This window comes from Colletotrichum orchidophilum (genome assembly GCF_001831195.1).
Source record: "Colletotrichum orchidophilum strain IMI 309357 chromosome Unknown Scaffold_21.1, whole genome shotgun sequence".
In the NCBI taxonomy this organism is placed as follows: domain Eukaryota; kingdom Fungi; phylum Ascomycota; class Sordariomycetes; order Glomerellales; family Glomerellaceae; genus Colletotrichum; species Colletotrichum orchidophilum.
Window position 1 is genome coordinate 357,456 of NW_019172977.1, and position 14,724 is coordinate 372,179.

Here is a 14,724-nt window from a genome sequence, read left to right on the forward strand (position 1 = left end):
GTGTGGAAGTTGAAGCCGCTCCCGCTTTCCCATACCGCCACCTCTTTGATCTTCTTATTACCAAGCTTTTCCTTGTGCTGGATGAGGAGTAAGGCAGGGCCGAAGCCGTGTCTGCTCCCGAGGATGGTAAGGCCGTGTCGAGTCTCCATCGGAAACACCGCTCTCTTACTCCATCCCGGCACACTCTTGAACCCTGCATCATGAAGCACCTGCAAGACCAGGGCGCAGGTGGGGCGGTGGTGGATGTGAACTAGGAAGATAAGTTTGATGTTGCTGGGGTTGACGCTCTTTTCCGCGCAGGCGTCCAGCCATTAGAAGGAGGCGAGGTCGGACAGCTGTTCGAGTTCCGGGACATCTCCGCTCCCACCCAAGGCCAACGAATACCGGGGACTGATGTTTCTGTCGAAGATAATTGCGCGGGACATTGTAGACACGAGCAAGTGCAGCCATACTTTATTTTGATCTATTTTGCAAGCTTAGACTGAGGAAATGATACGTTCTTGGTTAGAAAAGTTTTCTTTTGTTGTTGGTGAAGAAAAAGATAGTTTAATTAGTCGTCGGATGCGTGCGGTGCAATTTGGGTGACGACTCGTATGGGGAGTATATCATTTCTAAACGTTACTGTAAAAGCTGGGTAGTTGCTTTTATTGAGAAATTTTAAATAAATTATTCCACTTAGACAATGCGGAAATGCGACTTCTCTCCTTCGTTGTTGACGTGTGCGTTGATCCTATCAAAGTCCTCCTGCGGAATTTTCTCCCACGGCGGCCACGGCTGATTCTTATATCCTAGCCGCTCGTATGCGCCGGGCAGACGCCCCGACCGTCCCAGGATGATACTCGTCACCCACCGCTGGCCGTTGGGGTACTTGTTTGTATGCTCCCACCAGCACCCCACGATCATCACCCATACCGTCACGGGCGGGTTCAGCTCGACGCTGTCAATGTCCCTAACGCGGTTCGCCGTGTTGCCAAGCCCGTGGGCAAACTCCCTCCTCGTGGCGCGGATCGGCCCCGGCGCCAGGTGCGTGTCACCCCGGAAGGGGATCTGCCAACCACCGACTTTCGCGAGGAAGAGCGTCTCTGGGTGACCGTGGGGGAACATGGCGCCGGGGTTGTTGTAGTTGAACAGGTCGCTGCCGTCGTAGGGCGGATGAGTCTCAAGGGTGGCCTCGATCAGCGGCGCCTCCATGTCGACCCAGGCGTCGACAACCTGGCCGAAGACAGGGTTGCTCTGGCGCGTGGCCTCGGCGTCGACGACCTGGGAGACGTAGAAGCCCTTTGCGGCGATTGAGTTGTCGTTGTAGAAGACGTTGCCCGCCACGCTGGTCCAGGAGAAGGACGGAGCGCGCCAGAGGCGCGTCGCCTCCCACTTGAGGCTCTCGAACATGTGGCGCTCCCAGCACATGTCACGGATGAGATTATCGCGCCACAGGCCGGCTATGTACCGTGAACCGGTGACATCGGCAACGTGACCGGCCACGGCCGAGATGGCGGGCAGTTTATCCTCCTCAAAGGTGAGGCGGCGCTTGGAGAACTCCATGACCTGCCTGTGCCAGAGCGAATACGCCTTCTCGGCTGTGTCGATGGTGATGAGCGGGGTGAAGGGGTGGTTGGGGGAGCTCGTGTGGCCGCCCTCGCAAGCCTGTAGGGTCTGGCACGACCACTGCAGCTCTGTGCGCGAAAAGACGAGGATGCGCGTGGCCAGGAGGCGCTCCTGGAGGGGCCAGCCGCGGTAGTCGAGGGGGTCGCGCGCGCTGTAGAAGGACTGTAGGTCCTCGTGGAGGCCGATGGTCGGGACGGCGCGTGCCCGCACGGGCGCGGGCTGGGAGGGATGGGCGTCGCGGATGACGAACGATTCCGGACGGCGCATTCTCTCGTCGTCCTCGTCGTCGCCGAGGAAGGACTCCTGGCAGTTGCCGATGGCGGCGGCGGCGATGACGACGCTCGCGTTCTTGTAAACCCAGGACATGCGCGGGAACTGGTCCTCCCAGTCGTCGTGGTCATCCTGGATGATGCACAGGCTGTCGACCCAGAGGTGATTGATGCCGAGGCGCGGGGCGATGACGGCGACGTCCCGGAAGCAACGCGGTAGGTGGCCCAGGTTGATCGAGTCCATATGCGCCGTGATGTTGGCGCGTAGTGTGCGGATGTTCTTGTTGCCGCCCCAGCAGTAGCTCAGTGCAATGTAGGGCACGGGCTCGTCGGGGTGGATGATGTGACCGCCCTTGTCGGTGAGTCTGATGAGCCTCTTTGGCATAAACTCGTGATTGATCTTGCACTTTTCGTGGTTGTCGTGGCAGTCTTTCATCTGGCGGGCCATGAAATCCATGGTAGCTTGGGAGCGCGGAGTGGCTGGTACCTCGAGGAGCGGATGGAGGTGCTTGACTGTGCTGTCAGCCTCGGTGGTGTACAGCTCGAAGGAGCAGGCGTCTTTGCCAATGAGCGAGATCTTCGGGTTCTGATGGTCCTCCAACCAGATGGTCATCTTGTCCCAGTCCGAGGCCAGCTTGTAGGCAGCGGCGAGCAGCACGGCGCAGCGGTAGCAGTCATCGCGGCGACGCTGCAACTCGGCCGGCGTCCGATTCTCGAGGGCCACACGGTGGATGCCAAAAGTGTCGCGGAGGACGGCATCGCGCTCGTGGAGCGGCCCCTGGGGGTCAAAGTCGTGGCATGCTGAGCAATAGTCGTCGGGGGTCGCCGTGACCATGGCGGCGATGCGACGGACTTGAGGCTATACTGTATCAAGTGAAATCAGAGAATGGTGGATAATTCAAACCAACATACTCTCAGCGTATCTCGTCGGATATGTGTCGCAGGTTTCAATGGTCCAGGAGGCTGGAGGCAGGAGGCAGGAGGCAGGCAGACTTGACAAGGGGAGGAATGATATTGTGCTACATAGAAGCGGGGTAATCCTCTCAGACGCATGAAAGGATTCTTGAGGGAATCAAAAGATGCCGCTGGCCGATCAGGCTGAGCCCCTAGCAGATGTTGTCCAACTTTGAACGGGCACATGATCTAAATGTGCCGCACATCTAGACCACAAAAATACGGCGAAAAGTCGCACTCTCACCTCCGACTGGAGGAAGTGTCCTGTGTGGGCTTCTCGTCGGCTCGCTGACGGACAACCGTAACACAAGGTAAGTAGAAAACAGCGGTTGGCAGCTTGGCAGCTGAAGAGGCGGCGTAGTGGCTATTCTAAGCAGAAACTTTGATTCAGGTATGCCATTATTTTCTGACGCCTTGGTTAGTAATAATGACTTTCCCTAACGGAAGATATTCAAGTCTACACAAATCTCTTAAAACCGTAGCTGTGATATGCTTAGTGCTCCAAGCACTTACAAAGCGTGCGGGATCTCTCCATTTAATCCCCATCACCATTTCAATATAATTCAATAACAGAGCCGTGTTGTTTCCTATAGCCAGTAGCCGCGCTGGCTTTATTACACTTTTAATCTGCCGGCCGTTAAGCTCGGCCTTTACAAGCGAATCCAGATCCACTTCCGAGACGCTACAGCTTCTTCCTGAGCTAGGGTCGATAAACAACTTCCAAATATATAGCCAGCCTACTTACGAAATCAAGGTTAGAAAAGTGAATTGTAAGGTGGATACGCGACTCAAATACAAGGTCAAACGACGATGCCCACCTTAGTTAGTTATGAGGAACATAACGCCCTAGTAGCATTCCAATAGGCGGAGGAATACCAAGACGAGCTTAGGTATTCCTATGCAGGTCCAAAGTGGAGCGCTTTTCAAGAAAGACGTTGCACTAGGTCGTCTAGAAGCGCACCGCGCACTGCGCCCCACTTGGTCCAGAGCTTAAGCACACGACACAGGTTTTGTTTAACCTCGTCCGCACTTTGCCCCAACTCGCATGCGCTCATACTGTACAAAGGCCTCTTCAGAGTCTCAGAGACTAAGGTAGTTGGAGCGGACCATGTAAGTTGAAGACCTGAGGACTGGCGACTGTCAATACTAACCTGACTTGGATATGAGCATATTCCTAGTTCCAGGCTCGCCGCTAAGGAGCATGATGATGCCCTTTCCTATAGTTCATAATGGTCAGATCTTGGCCCTGCAGTAAAAAAATTGATGATTACCTTTTCTTTTTATAATTTCATCAAATTCGTTAACATTAGACATCTGCACTTCAACAAATACCCATATAACGCGCTTGTAGTCATATGGCCGAACGAGCTGTTCAAAAGCACCGTCATCCCAAACAATGTCCTTAATAAGGTCGACGTTAAATTAAACTAGGTTAAAATAAGATTTTAAAAGTATTAGGCGGCAGTTTCACCTAATCTTGTATCTTAAGACAGAACCCCTTTACTATCGGAGTGCACAACGGATAATGCTCCTTGAATAAAGACTTAGAAACTATCACAGTGTGTCAGCTATTGGCTCTGTCTAATATAGAAGTCATAAAGGCCACAAACGCATAGAACGCATATCTTTTTAATTACTTTCGGGGTAAAGTAAACCTTCAGCGCATTTGCCTCGCTCTTTACTACATCAATTAAAAAGGCAGCGGCAAGAACATATCGGCTTCTTTATTACTATTTTAAGTACCGTTAAGCAGGCTCAAGCCACTCAAGTGCTCCGAGGTGACTATTTAATTGAGCGGATCGATCTGGCCGATTAATCCGCCGTTCTATTTCAGGAATGAGCTGCAGTCGACCACAACTCTTCCGTCAGCAACCTTCAGGCCAAGGTAAGAGGTATTCTTCCAGTTAAAAAAGTGTAATTACAGAACTCAACTATTGTTTACATAGGGCTCTATAAAAAGGTCGATATTCATAAAAGCCCTTTAATACTGCAAATTTGCGTCCTCTCTCTCTAAGACGACTCCAAAGACTTTCAATGTCCGGCTTCAAGTAGCTAGGCAGCACGTTCAGCTCCGATATTGGCTTTGTATTTTAAACTCTCTATTTATTAATAATGTTTTACAGTAGCCGAAGGTGTCTCCGTCGATGTTAATACAACGGTAAGAAAGATTAAATCTTAACGCCGCTTAGTAACTCTTAGTAAGTTCCTCTGTTAAAAAGATACAAGTGATCATATCATCGACATAGGAATAGACCTCGGTGCCTAGCTTAAAAAGCGCCTGGACGTAATTAAACAAGATCACGTTGTTACTCAGCAAGTCTCCCGCCTGCTTAATATGCGGATGGATTTCGGTAGATATGATGTCGAAAAGGAGCTTGTAGTAGGCATGTCCGATCTTGTCCTACTCGTCGCTCTAGGGCTTTGGCGCGGCTTAGAAAAAACCGCTCTTATCTATAAAAGAACTCGCGCAGGGGGGCTCGGAAGTCGAGTTTCTTCAGCTTCGTGTTAATACCTCTGTAGCCAGCGAATACCGGATACAGCTGCGTTTAATAAGAGGGGTTTGCACGGCGACAGAGTTTAGAGCTAGAACAGGCTCCTCTGTATCGCCGTTCTGCTTCTCACGCCGCACAATAAAGGCAAACTTGAGTGAAGCGGGTGTTGATTTAGAGTTGATACATATGTCCTCGGGCGCCCACTCTTGCCAGGGTTGTCGGTAGTCATCCCTCTGAAGGTCTTGGTCAGGGAGATCATTCCAACTTGGATGGGCTCCTTCTCCTTGCTGGCTCTTCGGGAGCATCGTCACCGCTGCTGGAAGTCTCGGTGCTGTCGTCATCCGTGGGCACTATGAATAAATCAACGATTTTAGACCGCAGCGGCGGCGGAGGCATTTCAAATGTTGCCAATGGCTGTGGGATAAGTTTCATTTTCCCAAACGATCCGTTCCAGCGAAGCTTCTTGCAGGCGAGAGAGAGATCCAAGCTAAGACGGAGTTTATGGTAATGGGGAAGGAAACCAGACGTTAACATTTAAAACTGAGGGAGGAGTAGACCACACGTTTGTGCCTACAACAGCCGGGTCGTGCGTAGGAAGCGGACACTGAAAGTGCAGAGGGGAAAGACATGGGCATGCGAGTAAGCCCTAATGAAATCAAATCAGGCAGTACGAGGCAGACAGACCATTTCAGAGAGTTACCCTTAGACACAAGTGGCTAATGCCTGGTCGTATCATTGCTGTGCCGTATCAGTAAATCAACTTTCCTAGAGCTCAAACGGTTCTTATTAGCGCCGATGACGGGTAAGCGCTAATGCAGAGGGAAGGCAGGCTGTGGCAGCCCGTCATAGAGTTCCAGTGAGATGGCTGTTCTCGGGAATAGTCACTTCACAGCCTGCTTTATCATTGAATATTCAGTAGTGCATGAGACCGTGTCATGTTACTGCTATCGATTTGACAACAGATTGGGCCATTGTTCACCTCTACCAATTCTAATCGCCTAAGTATTTCTGTCAAATGCTGCCCAGTTCCGACTCACAATTAGGTATCGACAGCAGGAGACGAAAAACGCCTTGGGTATGTTTAGTCGACCTTCCCAAATGATGATATCGTACGGGTTTGCTAATGTTTTACAAGATTTCTCATCACCCGGCGATGCTGAATTTACATAGATGCATGAGCTCACGCGCAACATGTATTTGGCGATGGAAACGAGCTGGAACCCGTTCTTTGTGGACTTGAGCCTTCTGAAGTCAAAGTATGCCGAATCCTGGCAGCAACTTCATGTGGCAAAAGGTCCTTGCCATTCACCACCGAATACGATCAGACTTGCTACTTCGCACCTCCTGTTTGCAATCGTCCAGGCTTTGATTTCCAAGGGCGAGGATCAAGTAGCCAATTCAATCCTCAACTCAACTTCCCACTGGAAGTGAAACAGCCATGGAGGTTCGGCAGATGATGGCATGATAGAGTCGGTCGACCAGCTACCGCATGGACTCGCACTCGAGAATCGAAAATGAATGTTCCTCCTTGACCTGAACCCTGACGGGGGTACTATCAGGACTGGATTATTGACAGTCATGAATGACGGCGGTTTGTGGGTCTGGACCCTCGAAGGCGAAATAGAAAAACGCAAAGCGGAGATTGAGAGCTACTGGGCACAAAAGAAGGGAGAAGTGGTCGTTTGCTCGGAAGCGAGTGGGACAGGCTCGTCAACCGCAAGTGAGCATAAACCCAACAAAGAGGACCCCCACCCGGTGGACGACGTCCAAGAATCTTCTGAAATGCAGGCAACGGATCCTGCGCGATTAAAACCCGAAGCTAAAATGACCGATGGCTCGGGTAGACACAGAGACTCCAGCCATAGCTGGATGTTGATGGTAGCCTCCCTAATGGCGACCATGGCCGAGGCGATAACTGTTTTGCCGGATGATGAAAATCAAGAAGGTCCAAAGCATCCCGAAAGCGGAAGCATCCCGAAAGCGGCAGCATCTGATCCCGCCTGATGGCTGCCCCGGCGTCGGTGATTACGTTAGCTATGCTTCTATCAAAAGGCGAGGGGGTTAAGAAATAACAAATCATCTGGCGTGCCGTATTTGACACGGAGAATATCCTTGACGAGAAGAGCAAGGTTCTGACGCCGTTTCAAATGGTCCTAGAGTCCATACCGAGGCTGGAAATGCGTAGCATGGGCGTCTCGTTTTTCGTCGAGGACTGCGCCGAGCCAGATCATCAAGTCGACGACGAGGAACTCGCATGGCGACAGAGGCTGACGGTGAAGAGCATGGTCAGGGGGGTGCGGAGGTTTACGCTGTCTCCCAGGGGAAGGTATGAAATTGTATGAGTATGTTCACGGTAGCGCCCAGTTGCCAAGCATTTCATGATTCAAAACTCGAGTTGGTTCTCAAAACAAAAACAGCCCTCGACAGGCAGATTCACTTCTTTTCACAGGTAAATTGTATCCATATCCGACCTTGGAATAGGAATATGAAGCAGGTCCAACAGCTTGTTGGCCGTCTTGATGAAGTGGAGCAGGAGTCACGGTTGGCATCCGAGATGTGAATCTCTCCAAGTCTACTTCTGGCTCCTGAGGCCGCTCACGTACCTGATCCAATGCTGGCTCAAACGCTACATGACGCGCCAGGACACAGTCAGTTTGATCACACTGTGTCGGATGGCTTTCACGACGTGGAGCGGCGTCAATGAGAAGCCGCTTTGGGCCTGGCTATAGTTATTGTTGATGTGCAGATGGATTCACTCCCCTATGCTTAGCTGACCGATTCCCGTGGCGAGCCTGGAGCGGCTCCGGGTTCCGGAACTGAGCGCCGGCTTGACCGACGTTGCCGGCATTGCCGCCGCTCCCGAGGAGATTCCAACGACGGAGCCGGTGATCCGCTGGCGTCATGACCACGGACTTTTTTTTAAGCCAGTGGGTATCGGTATTGGCACGGTATCATTAGCGGCGCTGCCAAGCTTAAGTTGCGACCGTCGGCGCAGCGGGGGGAAGCAAGGTGGCTTGCCATACCATGGTAGAGGGCTTGAAAGGGGACTCGAAAAGGAGGGCAAAGATTGAGCCAGAGTCCATTCGACCGGTCGCAAAAGTGCACCTCGTTCTGCTGCTAATCTCAAAAATCAATGAATACGGAATGTTGAACTCTAACCGGCGTCATGAAAGGGACCTGGCGGAAGCAGGCGACCCCTTGCATGAGTCCGTCAAAAGTTGCCGACCAGCTCGAGTCGCACCTAAACGCTCTCTTTCTCATGCTATGTTGGCGGGCAGTCGACAGCCTGTTTACTCTGGCCTAACCTCTCTGTGCTATGCAAGATGGAGCTCTGTAAACTTCTGTCTCGGCTTTAAAGATTGCGTTTCTGATCAGCGGACCCATGTGGGTTTCCACGTTCTCTAGAGTCAGGGGTCTTGAATTGGCGGTTTCTTCGCAAGGGTCAGAATAAGAGACTCAGTGACAAGGTGGCCTCTACGCTCACAAGGCAAAAGGTCGGGGAATTGTCATACTGATAACCCCCAAATAGCCGGTGAGACTGTTGTTTCTCAATGTTTTATTGCCAAGGGGCATCAAAGGAGCTTTGGTTTGTGGATCGGTCGCAGACAAAGAAAAGTCGGCGCTAGAGAGCTGGGGCTAGAGTTGGAGATCAAGCTGGAGCTGGGAGTCGGGACAGGGGCCGGCAGCACCTAGACGCGCTGCTTTGACAGGCCGGCTGAGGCAGGTTCAGCGGAGTCAAGGTGTGCGTCCTGTGCCAAGACAATAGCCGGGCAAACAGGCAGAGGGCATCCATGATCCGGCTTGGCCCCAAGTCGGGTGACTGAACTCGAGAGTAGAGGCGACAGTTTCGGGAATAGCTGCATTAGAAAAGGAAACCATTCTCGAGTTCGGAATTGTTTTGATGCCACCTTACGATCTGGGACGATGTGGCCTTCTCCTTCTGGCCTTGCGTTGCCTCGTCTTGTCTTTTAGCCAGAGTTTGTCCTCCTCACGTGGAGCGGGAAATGGGGGAAATCGTGAACGGAGCGGACGACCCTTTTCCGGACACGACGTTGGAGCAGCGAACCACGATTCCCCTGGGAAAATAAGGTCCATCTGATCCATCTGGATCCGTCACCGCTCCGCTGTTAGGGTGCGTCGGTCTCGGCCCCTGGATTTGGTGCACCAAGAATGAATGCTCTTTGAAGACTTCAAGGTACGACCCGGCCCGGAAGCCAGTTGCGCTGGGAGCTTCTCTCCATCTCTGGTAAGCCTGGCGTTGGGAGGTTTGGTAAAGGTTAGTGTCTGGTCCGGGACACAAAGAGATTGATAGAGAACAACGCGTTTTCTTGGTGGTACAACAAATGAGGGGTCGGGCAGGCGGGTAGGCTAAAGACACCTTGTGGAATGCTTGCTGCTGTAGTCAATACCGATGAGCTACCTTATGTGTGACCTGGCAGTTGTAGCGGCATGCTGCCGATGCTGAGTTGGAGTCGAAACGTTTTTGATAGAGAGCGGAGGCCATCTAGAGACATGGGGGCAATCTTGGATTCCACGAATCCATCCTTGAACAGAAACTGGGTTCGATAGCGATCATGGTATCCCTACGGAGGTACCTTAACTAGGATTTACTAGCAGATGTAAGATGTATCCGTACTGTGCATAGTATGGCATGTGCTAGCGCGTGGACCCAGAGACACGACTGAAAATCGTTTGATACCCCTGACCGACCACTGCGATGATCAACCCGACACAGGGCAAGCTCAGATCTCGCGTCTTGGACACAAGAGTGACGGGGCACCTACAGAGTACTGTCCTGTGTAGACTACATTGGATGGACGGTGAACCTATTCACATGAATTGGACATGTTTCTGGTGGTGTGTGCTACTGGCAATTGTACGTCTGGATAACTTTTGGTAGGTATCAGTTTCCTTACTCACCGGTGGCACCCTCTTGGACCATCTTTCCCGGAAAAGTCTTACCTAAGAGATCCGGGGTGTTTCTCTCCCCCCCGGCTCCTTTGCTGCGTTTTTTTTTTTTAAACCTTGGCTTGTCTCTGCGCTTACTCCTATCCCTCAGAGACAAGCTCAGGTTTTTTTTAAGAAAAAAAAAAAAAAAAAAAAAAAAAAAAAACCGGGGGGGGGGAGACGCCCCCCCCCCCCCCGCTTGTTTTGTGTTGTTTTTTTTTTTTTAACCTTGGCTTTTCTTTTGTCTTAATCCCAACCCTACAAAACAAAGTTAGTGTTTTTTTAAAAAAAAAAAAAAAAAAAAAAAAAAAAGAAAACCTTGGCTTGTGTACATGCCACCACCTACCTTACCTGGTCCTTCTTGTCTTACTTCTCCCTTAGGTACCTCATCTTCCGAGGTTGCCTTCTCAATCCATTCTCTACGTAGCTACCTTCAATTTTTCTCTCTTTCTTCTTCTTCTTCTTCTTCTTCTTCTGCCGTCTTACGTGCCTACCAAGTGCATACCTACTTGCGCCGAGTTCCAATCCGTGGCCCTCAATTGTCCCCTTCATTCCCATTCGTTCCTTCGCTCCTTATTCCCCGTGCCCGTCGTCCCAGCTCCCTCGTGGTCCTGGCTCCGGCTCTGGCTTTGCCTTTGCCTTGAGCTTTAGCTTTAGCTTTCCATTCCCAACAACGACGACGACGTAACCCGAGAAATGACATCGAATTAGCATAGCCATCATCATTGCTGCTTTTCGACTTCATTGGACCCACGTTTCTCCATCCATCGACTGTCTTGCGCTACCTGCAGCGTTGCACGCGACAGCATCACATCTTCTCTTCCTCAAACGTGCTCCGAGAGCCTCGCTCCGGCGAGCCCGCAAACATGATGCCCCGCCGACGGAGCCGTTATGTTATCCTCGTCGCTGTCGTCATGGTCTTCATGCTGTACCAGGTCTTCAAAAACCCCGAATGGGATTCCACAGGTCAATCCACCAGTATCAAGCCCAGCGAGCCCGAAAAGGGCCAAAATGTCCACAAGGAACCCGCGAAGCCACCCCCCGCGAACGATCCCGCTTCCAACAAGCCCCTCAACAACCAACCGCCTCCCGATAGCGAACATCCCCATGATCAAGAGGAAGACGAGCCCGAGCAGAACCCTCAAAAGCAGACGGCCAAGCCGACTGTCAAGATTCCTCAGCTCAAGACGGAGAAGGCCAAGACGCCCACCAACACTCTCTCTGGTCCCACACTGTCCATCCATGCCTACAACGACGAGGTCGAGGCTACTAAGTCGCCCGAGGTCACGAAAGCGCCCACAAAGCCTCTGGATCTGGAAGAGGACCTCCATGCCAAGCAGTCAATCTCGACATCACAGATCCACTGGCACAAGGTTTCCGAGCACTTCCCCGTTCCAGCAGACGAAATCATTCCCCTCCCCACTGGCAAGCCGAAAGATATTCCCAAGATCCAGTATGACTTCAAGCCAGAGTCGGAGGCTGCCAAGACAAAGCGCGAAAAGCGCCTAGCCCTAATCAAGGCCGAAATGCTACGATCCTGGGGCGGATACCGCAAGTTCGCGTGGATGCATGATGAGCTTTCGCCCGTCAGCGGCCAAAATCGCGATCCCTTCTGTGGCTGGGCTGCTACTCTCGTGGACGGCCTTGATACGCTTTGGATTATGGGCATGAAGGAGGAGTTTGCCGAGGCAGTCAAGGCTGTCAAGGAGATCGACTTTACCTACAGCCCGACGCGCCGTGATATCCCGGTCTTTGAGACCACCATCAGATACTTGGGCGGTCTTCTTGCTGCTTACGACGTGAGTGGCGGCAAGGAGGGCGGCTACGATGTGCTGCTGGACAAGGCCGTGGAACTCGCTGAAATCTTGATGGGTATCTTTGATACCCCCAACCGCATGCCCATCTTGTATTACAACTGGATGCCCGAGTACGCGTCCCAACCGCACCGGGCTACGTCCGTTAGTGTGGCAGAGCTGGGTTCATTGAGCATGGAATTCACACGCCTTGCCCAGTTGACTGGTAAAGATAAGTACTACGATGCCATTGCCCGAATTACCGACGCTCTTGAGGACCTCCAGAACCGTGGCACTACCATTGATGGCATCTTCCCTGAACAACTGGACGCCTCTGGCTGCAACAGGACCGCAGAAGCCATTATCTACCAAGAGGAACAGGCAGCGGCTGCCAGCGCCAGTGCGGCAGCTGCTCGATTGGGCGAACCCCGGGGCTACGAACCTGTGACAGCTGAGGTCAAGCGTGACCAGACTGATGCCTTGCTGCCGCAGGAGACTGGTGTGGCCAAGGGCAACAGTAGCGAGCCGGAAAGCAACCCGCTTGCAAAGCGGGCCGTTGGTGTTGATCAAAATAGCGAGCCTGTGGTCGAGAATGCGAACATCGAAAAGAAGCAGGCCTTCCCTGTGCCCAAGGCCAACGAGCAGCCCTTGTACCCCGGTAACAGTGGTCGCAGGCCATCCACTGCCACGACATCAGACACGACGCCAGACAAGTCTTCTTGGGATTGCATCAAGCAAGGCCTGGCCCCTGGTGGATGGGGTAATCAGCAGTACAGCATGGGTGGTAGCCAAGATTCGACCTACGAATATTTCCCCAAGGTAATTCAGACTTCATATATTGGATTGAAGAGCAAGACTAATTTGCGTAGGAATACCTCGTTCTTGGCGGTCTAGAGCCAAAGTACAAGACGATGCATATCAAGACGGTTGAAGCTGTGAAGAAGTGGCTTCTGTACAGACCCATGGTTCCCAAGGAAAGGGACATTCTTTTCTCCGCCAAGGTTTTGACCTCTGGCGATCCTGAAAACGATCTGCGAACTGAGTATGAGGTAACACATCTCACTTGCTTCATTGGTGGCATGTTCGGTCTTGGAGGCAAGATTTTCGACAGACCTGATGATATTGAGATCGCCAAGAAGCTCACTGACGGATGCGTCTGGGCGTACGAATCCATGCCCTCTGGCATCATGCCTGAAGGAGCCTCTGTGGTGCCCTGCGCATCGACCAAGAGCTGCCCGTGGAATGAGACCCTATGGTGGGAGCACCTCGACCCGTCCGCCGACTGGCGTGAGGCACAAATCGAGGCGTGGGAAGAGAGGCAGCGTGAGAAGAAGCACCAAAAGGAACAAGACGCTCTCCGCAAGCAAACGACTGAAAGAGGCAACAAGCCTGTTGAGAAGCCAACCGAAGAGACGACCCAGTCAGAGTCATTCGTCGAGAAGAAAGACCCACTGACCGATATCCACGTTCCACAGGATGAGCCGAAGAAGTTGGGATCAGCCGAGAAAACAGAGTTCCCAACCCCCGAGCCTGGTCTCAACAAGTCCCCTTCAAACGTCGATGAGCACCTCTTGAAGAAGAGAGAGCCTGCTCCACCAGTGTCTCAGGACCCCCGCAAGGGTACCGCTGAGGAGGCCGCCAGCAACACTCTGAAGGATAAGCTCAACTTGAATAACCCTGCAAGTACCACCGACGACAATACCGGCAGCGTGCCCAACGATGCACCCGTCAGTGGTGGTATTGTGGGCAAGATCGCCCAGTTTGAAGAGTCTCCCGACCCGAAGCCGCTCTCGCACAAGGAGTGGGTCAAGGACAAGCTGGAGCTCGAGAAAATCCCGCCTGGCTTCGTGGACATCAACGCCAGGCGTTATATTCTTCGGTAAGTGTTTGCAGGTTCTTATTTATGCGTGGAGCGAAACTAATCGTTTATAAGTCCGGAGGCTATCGAGTCCGTCTGGTACATGTACCGTATCACCGGAGACCCTTTGTGGCAGGAGAAGGGATGGAAGATGTGGGAGGCTATTATCAAGGCGACTCGCACCGAGTACGGCAGTAGCGCCATCGATGACGTCCTCTCCAAAGACCCTCAGCCTGTGGATGAAATGGAGAGCTTCTGGATCGCCGAGACGCTCAAGTACTTTTATCTCTTGTTCTCAACACCCGACGTCGTTAGCTTGGACGACTGGGTGCTCAACACAGAGGCGCATCCGTTCAAGCGCCCTGTTTGAGACGGGATGAGTGACTGGATGAGTGAGTTTGTGCTTCTGCAGTATGTGCGTCTCCGAGAGAAGGCGACGCAGAGAGTATGGCTTTTTTGGCATAAGATATCACGGTTGGTGGCTACTACGGCGTTGCGGCGTGCTTTGGGTCGATTTGCTTGGTCTCAAAAATTGTTCGTTGTATAAAGTTAAAAAGGACTGCTGAAGGCTAGTCCGCAGCATAATGATCAGCGATGAACTAGCCAAGGCTGCCTTACTCTACCTAAATTTGTCTCTCCTGTGATACTCCTCGATGAGACAAGACACCCTATTCTATATCTCATCGTCGCCCATCCTCACATGTTTTTGTGCTTGGTTGATCTGTCTGTCACTTCACTAATGCGGTAGTGGGGCGCTTGCCAGACTAAGTCCAGTTTTGTGTCTGTCATGTTCAATTTCATTTCCT

General features: G+C 52.2%; 5 protein-coding genes across 5 annotated transcripts; 3 read left to right on the forward strand and 2 right to left on the reverse strand.

Moving 5' to 3' along the window:
* Nucleotides 1–675: 675 nt before the first annotated feature.
* Nucleotides 676–2,709, reverse strand: CORC01_03554 (uncharacterized protein; the record flags this gene model as incomplete). The annotated part of the gene is made up of 1 exon (XM_022615203.1): nucleotides 676–2,709. One exon carries the CDS (start codon nucleotides 2,707–2,709, stop codon nucleotides 676–678), a length of 2,034 nt encoding a protein of 677 aa, XP_022478381.1.
* A 4,189-nt stretch (nucleotides 2,710–6,898) lies between these two features.
* CORC01_03555 (uncharacterized protein) lies at nucleotides 6,899–7,324 on the forward strand (the record flags this gene model as incomplete). The annotated part of the gene is made up of 1 exon (XM_022615204.1): nucleotides 6,899–7,324. The coding sequence occupies one exon, from the start codon at nucleotides 6,899–6,901 to the stop codon at nucleotides 7,322–7,324; it is 426 nt and encodes a 141-aa protein (XP_022478382.1).
* Nucleotides 7,325–7,467: 143 nt separating this feature from the next.
* Nucleotides 7,468–7,880, forward strand: CORC01_03556 (uncharacterized protein; the record flags this gene model as incomplete). Its single annotated transcript, XM_022615205.1, has 2 exons — nucleotides 7,468–7,646; nucleotides 7,802–7,880. 2 exons carry the CDS (start codon nucleotides 7,468–7,470, stop codon nucleotides 7,878–7,880), a joined length of 258 nt encoding a protein of 85 aa, XP_022478383.1.
* A 66-nt stretch (nucleotides 7,881–7,946) lies between these two features.
* Nucleotides 7,947–8,223, reverse strand: CORC01_03557 (uncharacterized protein; the record flags this gene model as incomplete). Its single annotated transcript, XM_022615206.1, has 2 exons — nucleotides 7,947–8,043; nucleotides 8,096–8,223. The coding sequence occupies 2 exons, from the start codon at nucleotides 8,221–8,223 to the stop codon at nucleotides 7,947–7,949; spliced, it is 225 nt and encodes a 74-aa protein (XP_022478384.1).
* Nucleotides 8,224–11,133: 2,910 nt separating this feature from the next.
* On the forward strand, nucleotides 11,134–14,288 carry CORC01_03558 (glycosyl hydrolase family 47; the record flags this gene model as incomplete). The annotated part of the gene is made up of 3 exons (XM_022615207.1): nucleotides 11,134–12,879; nucleotides 12,930–13,939; nucleotides 13,994–14,288. 3 exons carry the CDS (start codon nucleotides 11,134–11,136, stop codon nucleotides 14,286–14,288), a joined length of 3,051 nt encoding a protein of 1,016 aa, XP_022478385.1.
* Between the last annotated feature and the right edge of the window lie 436 nt (nucleotides 14,289–14,724).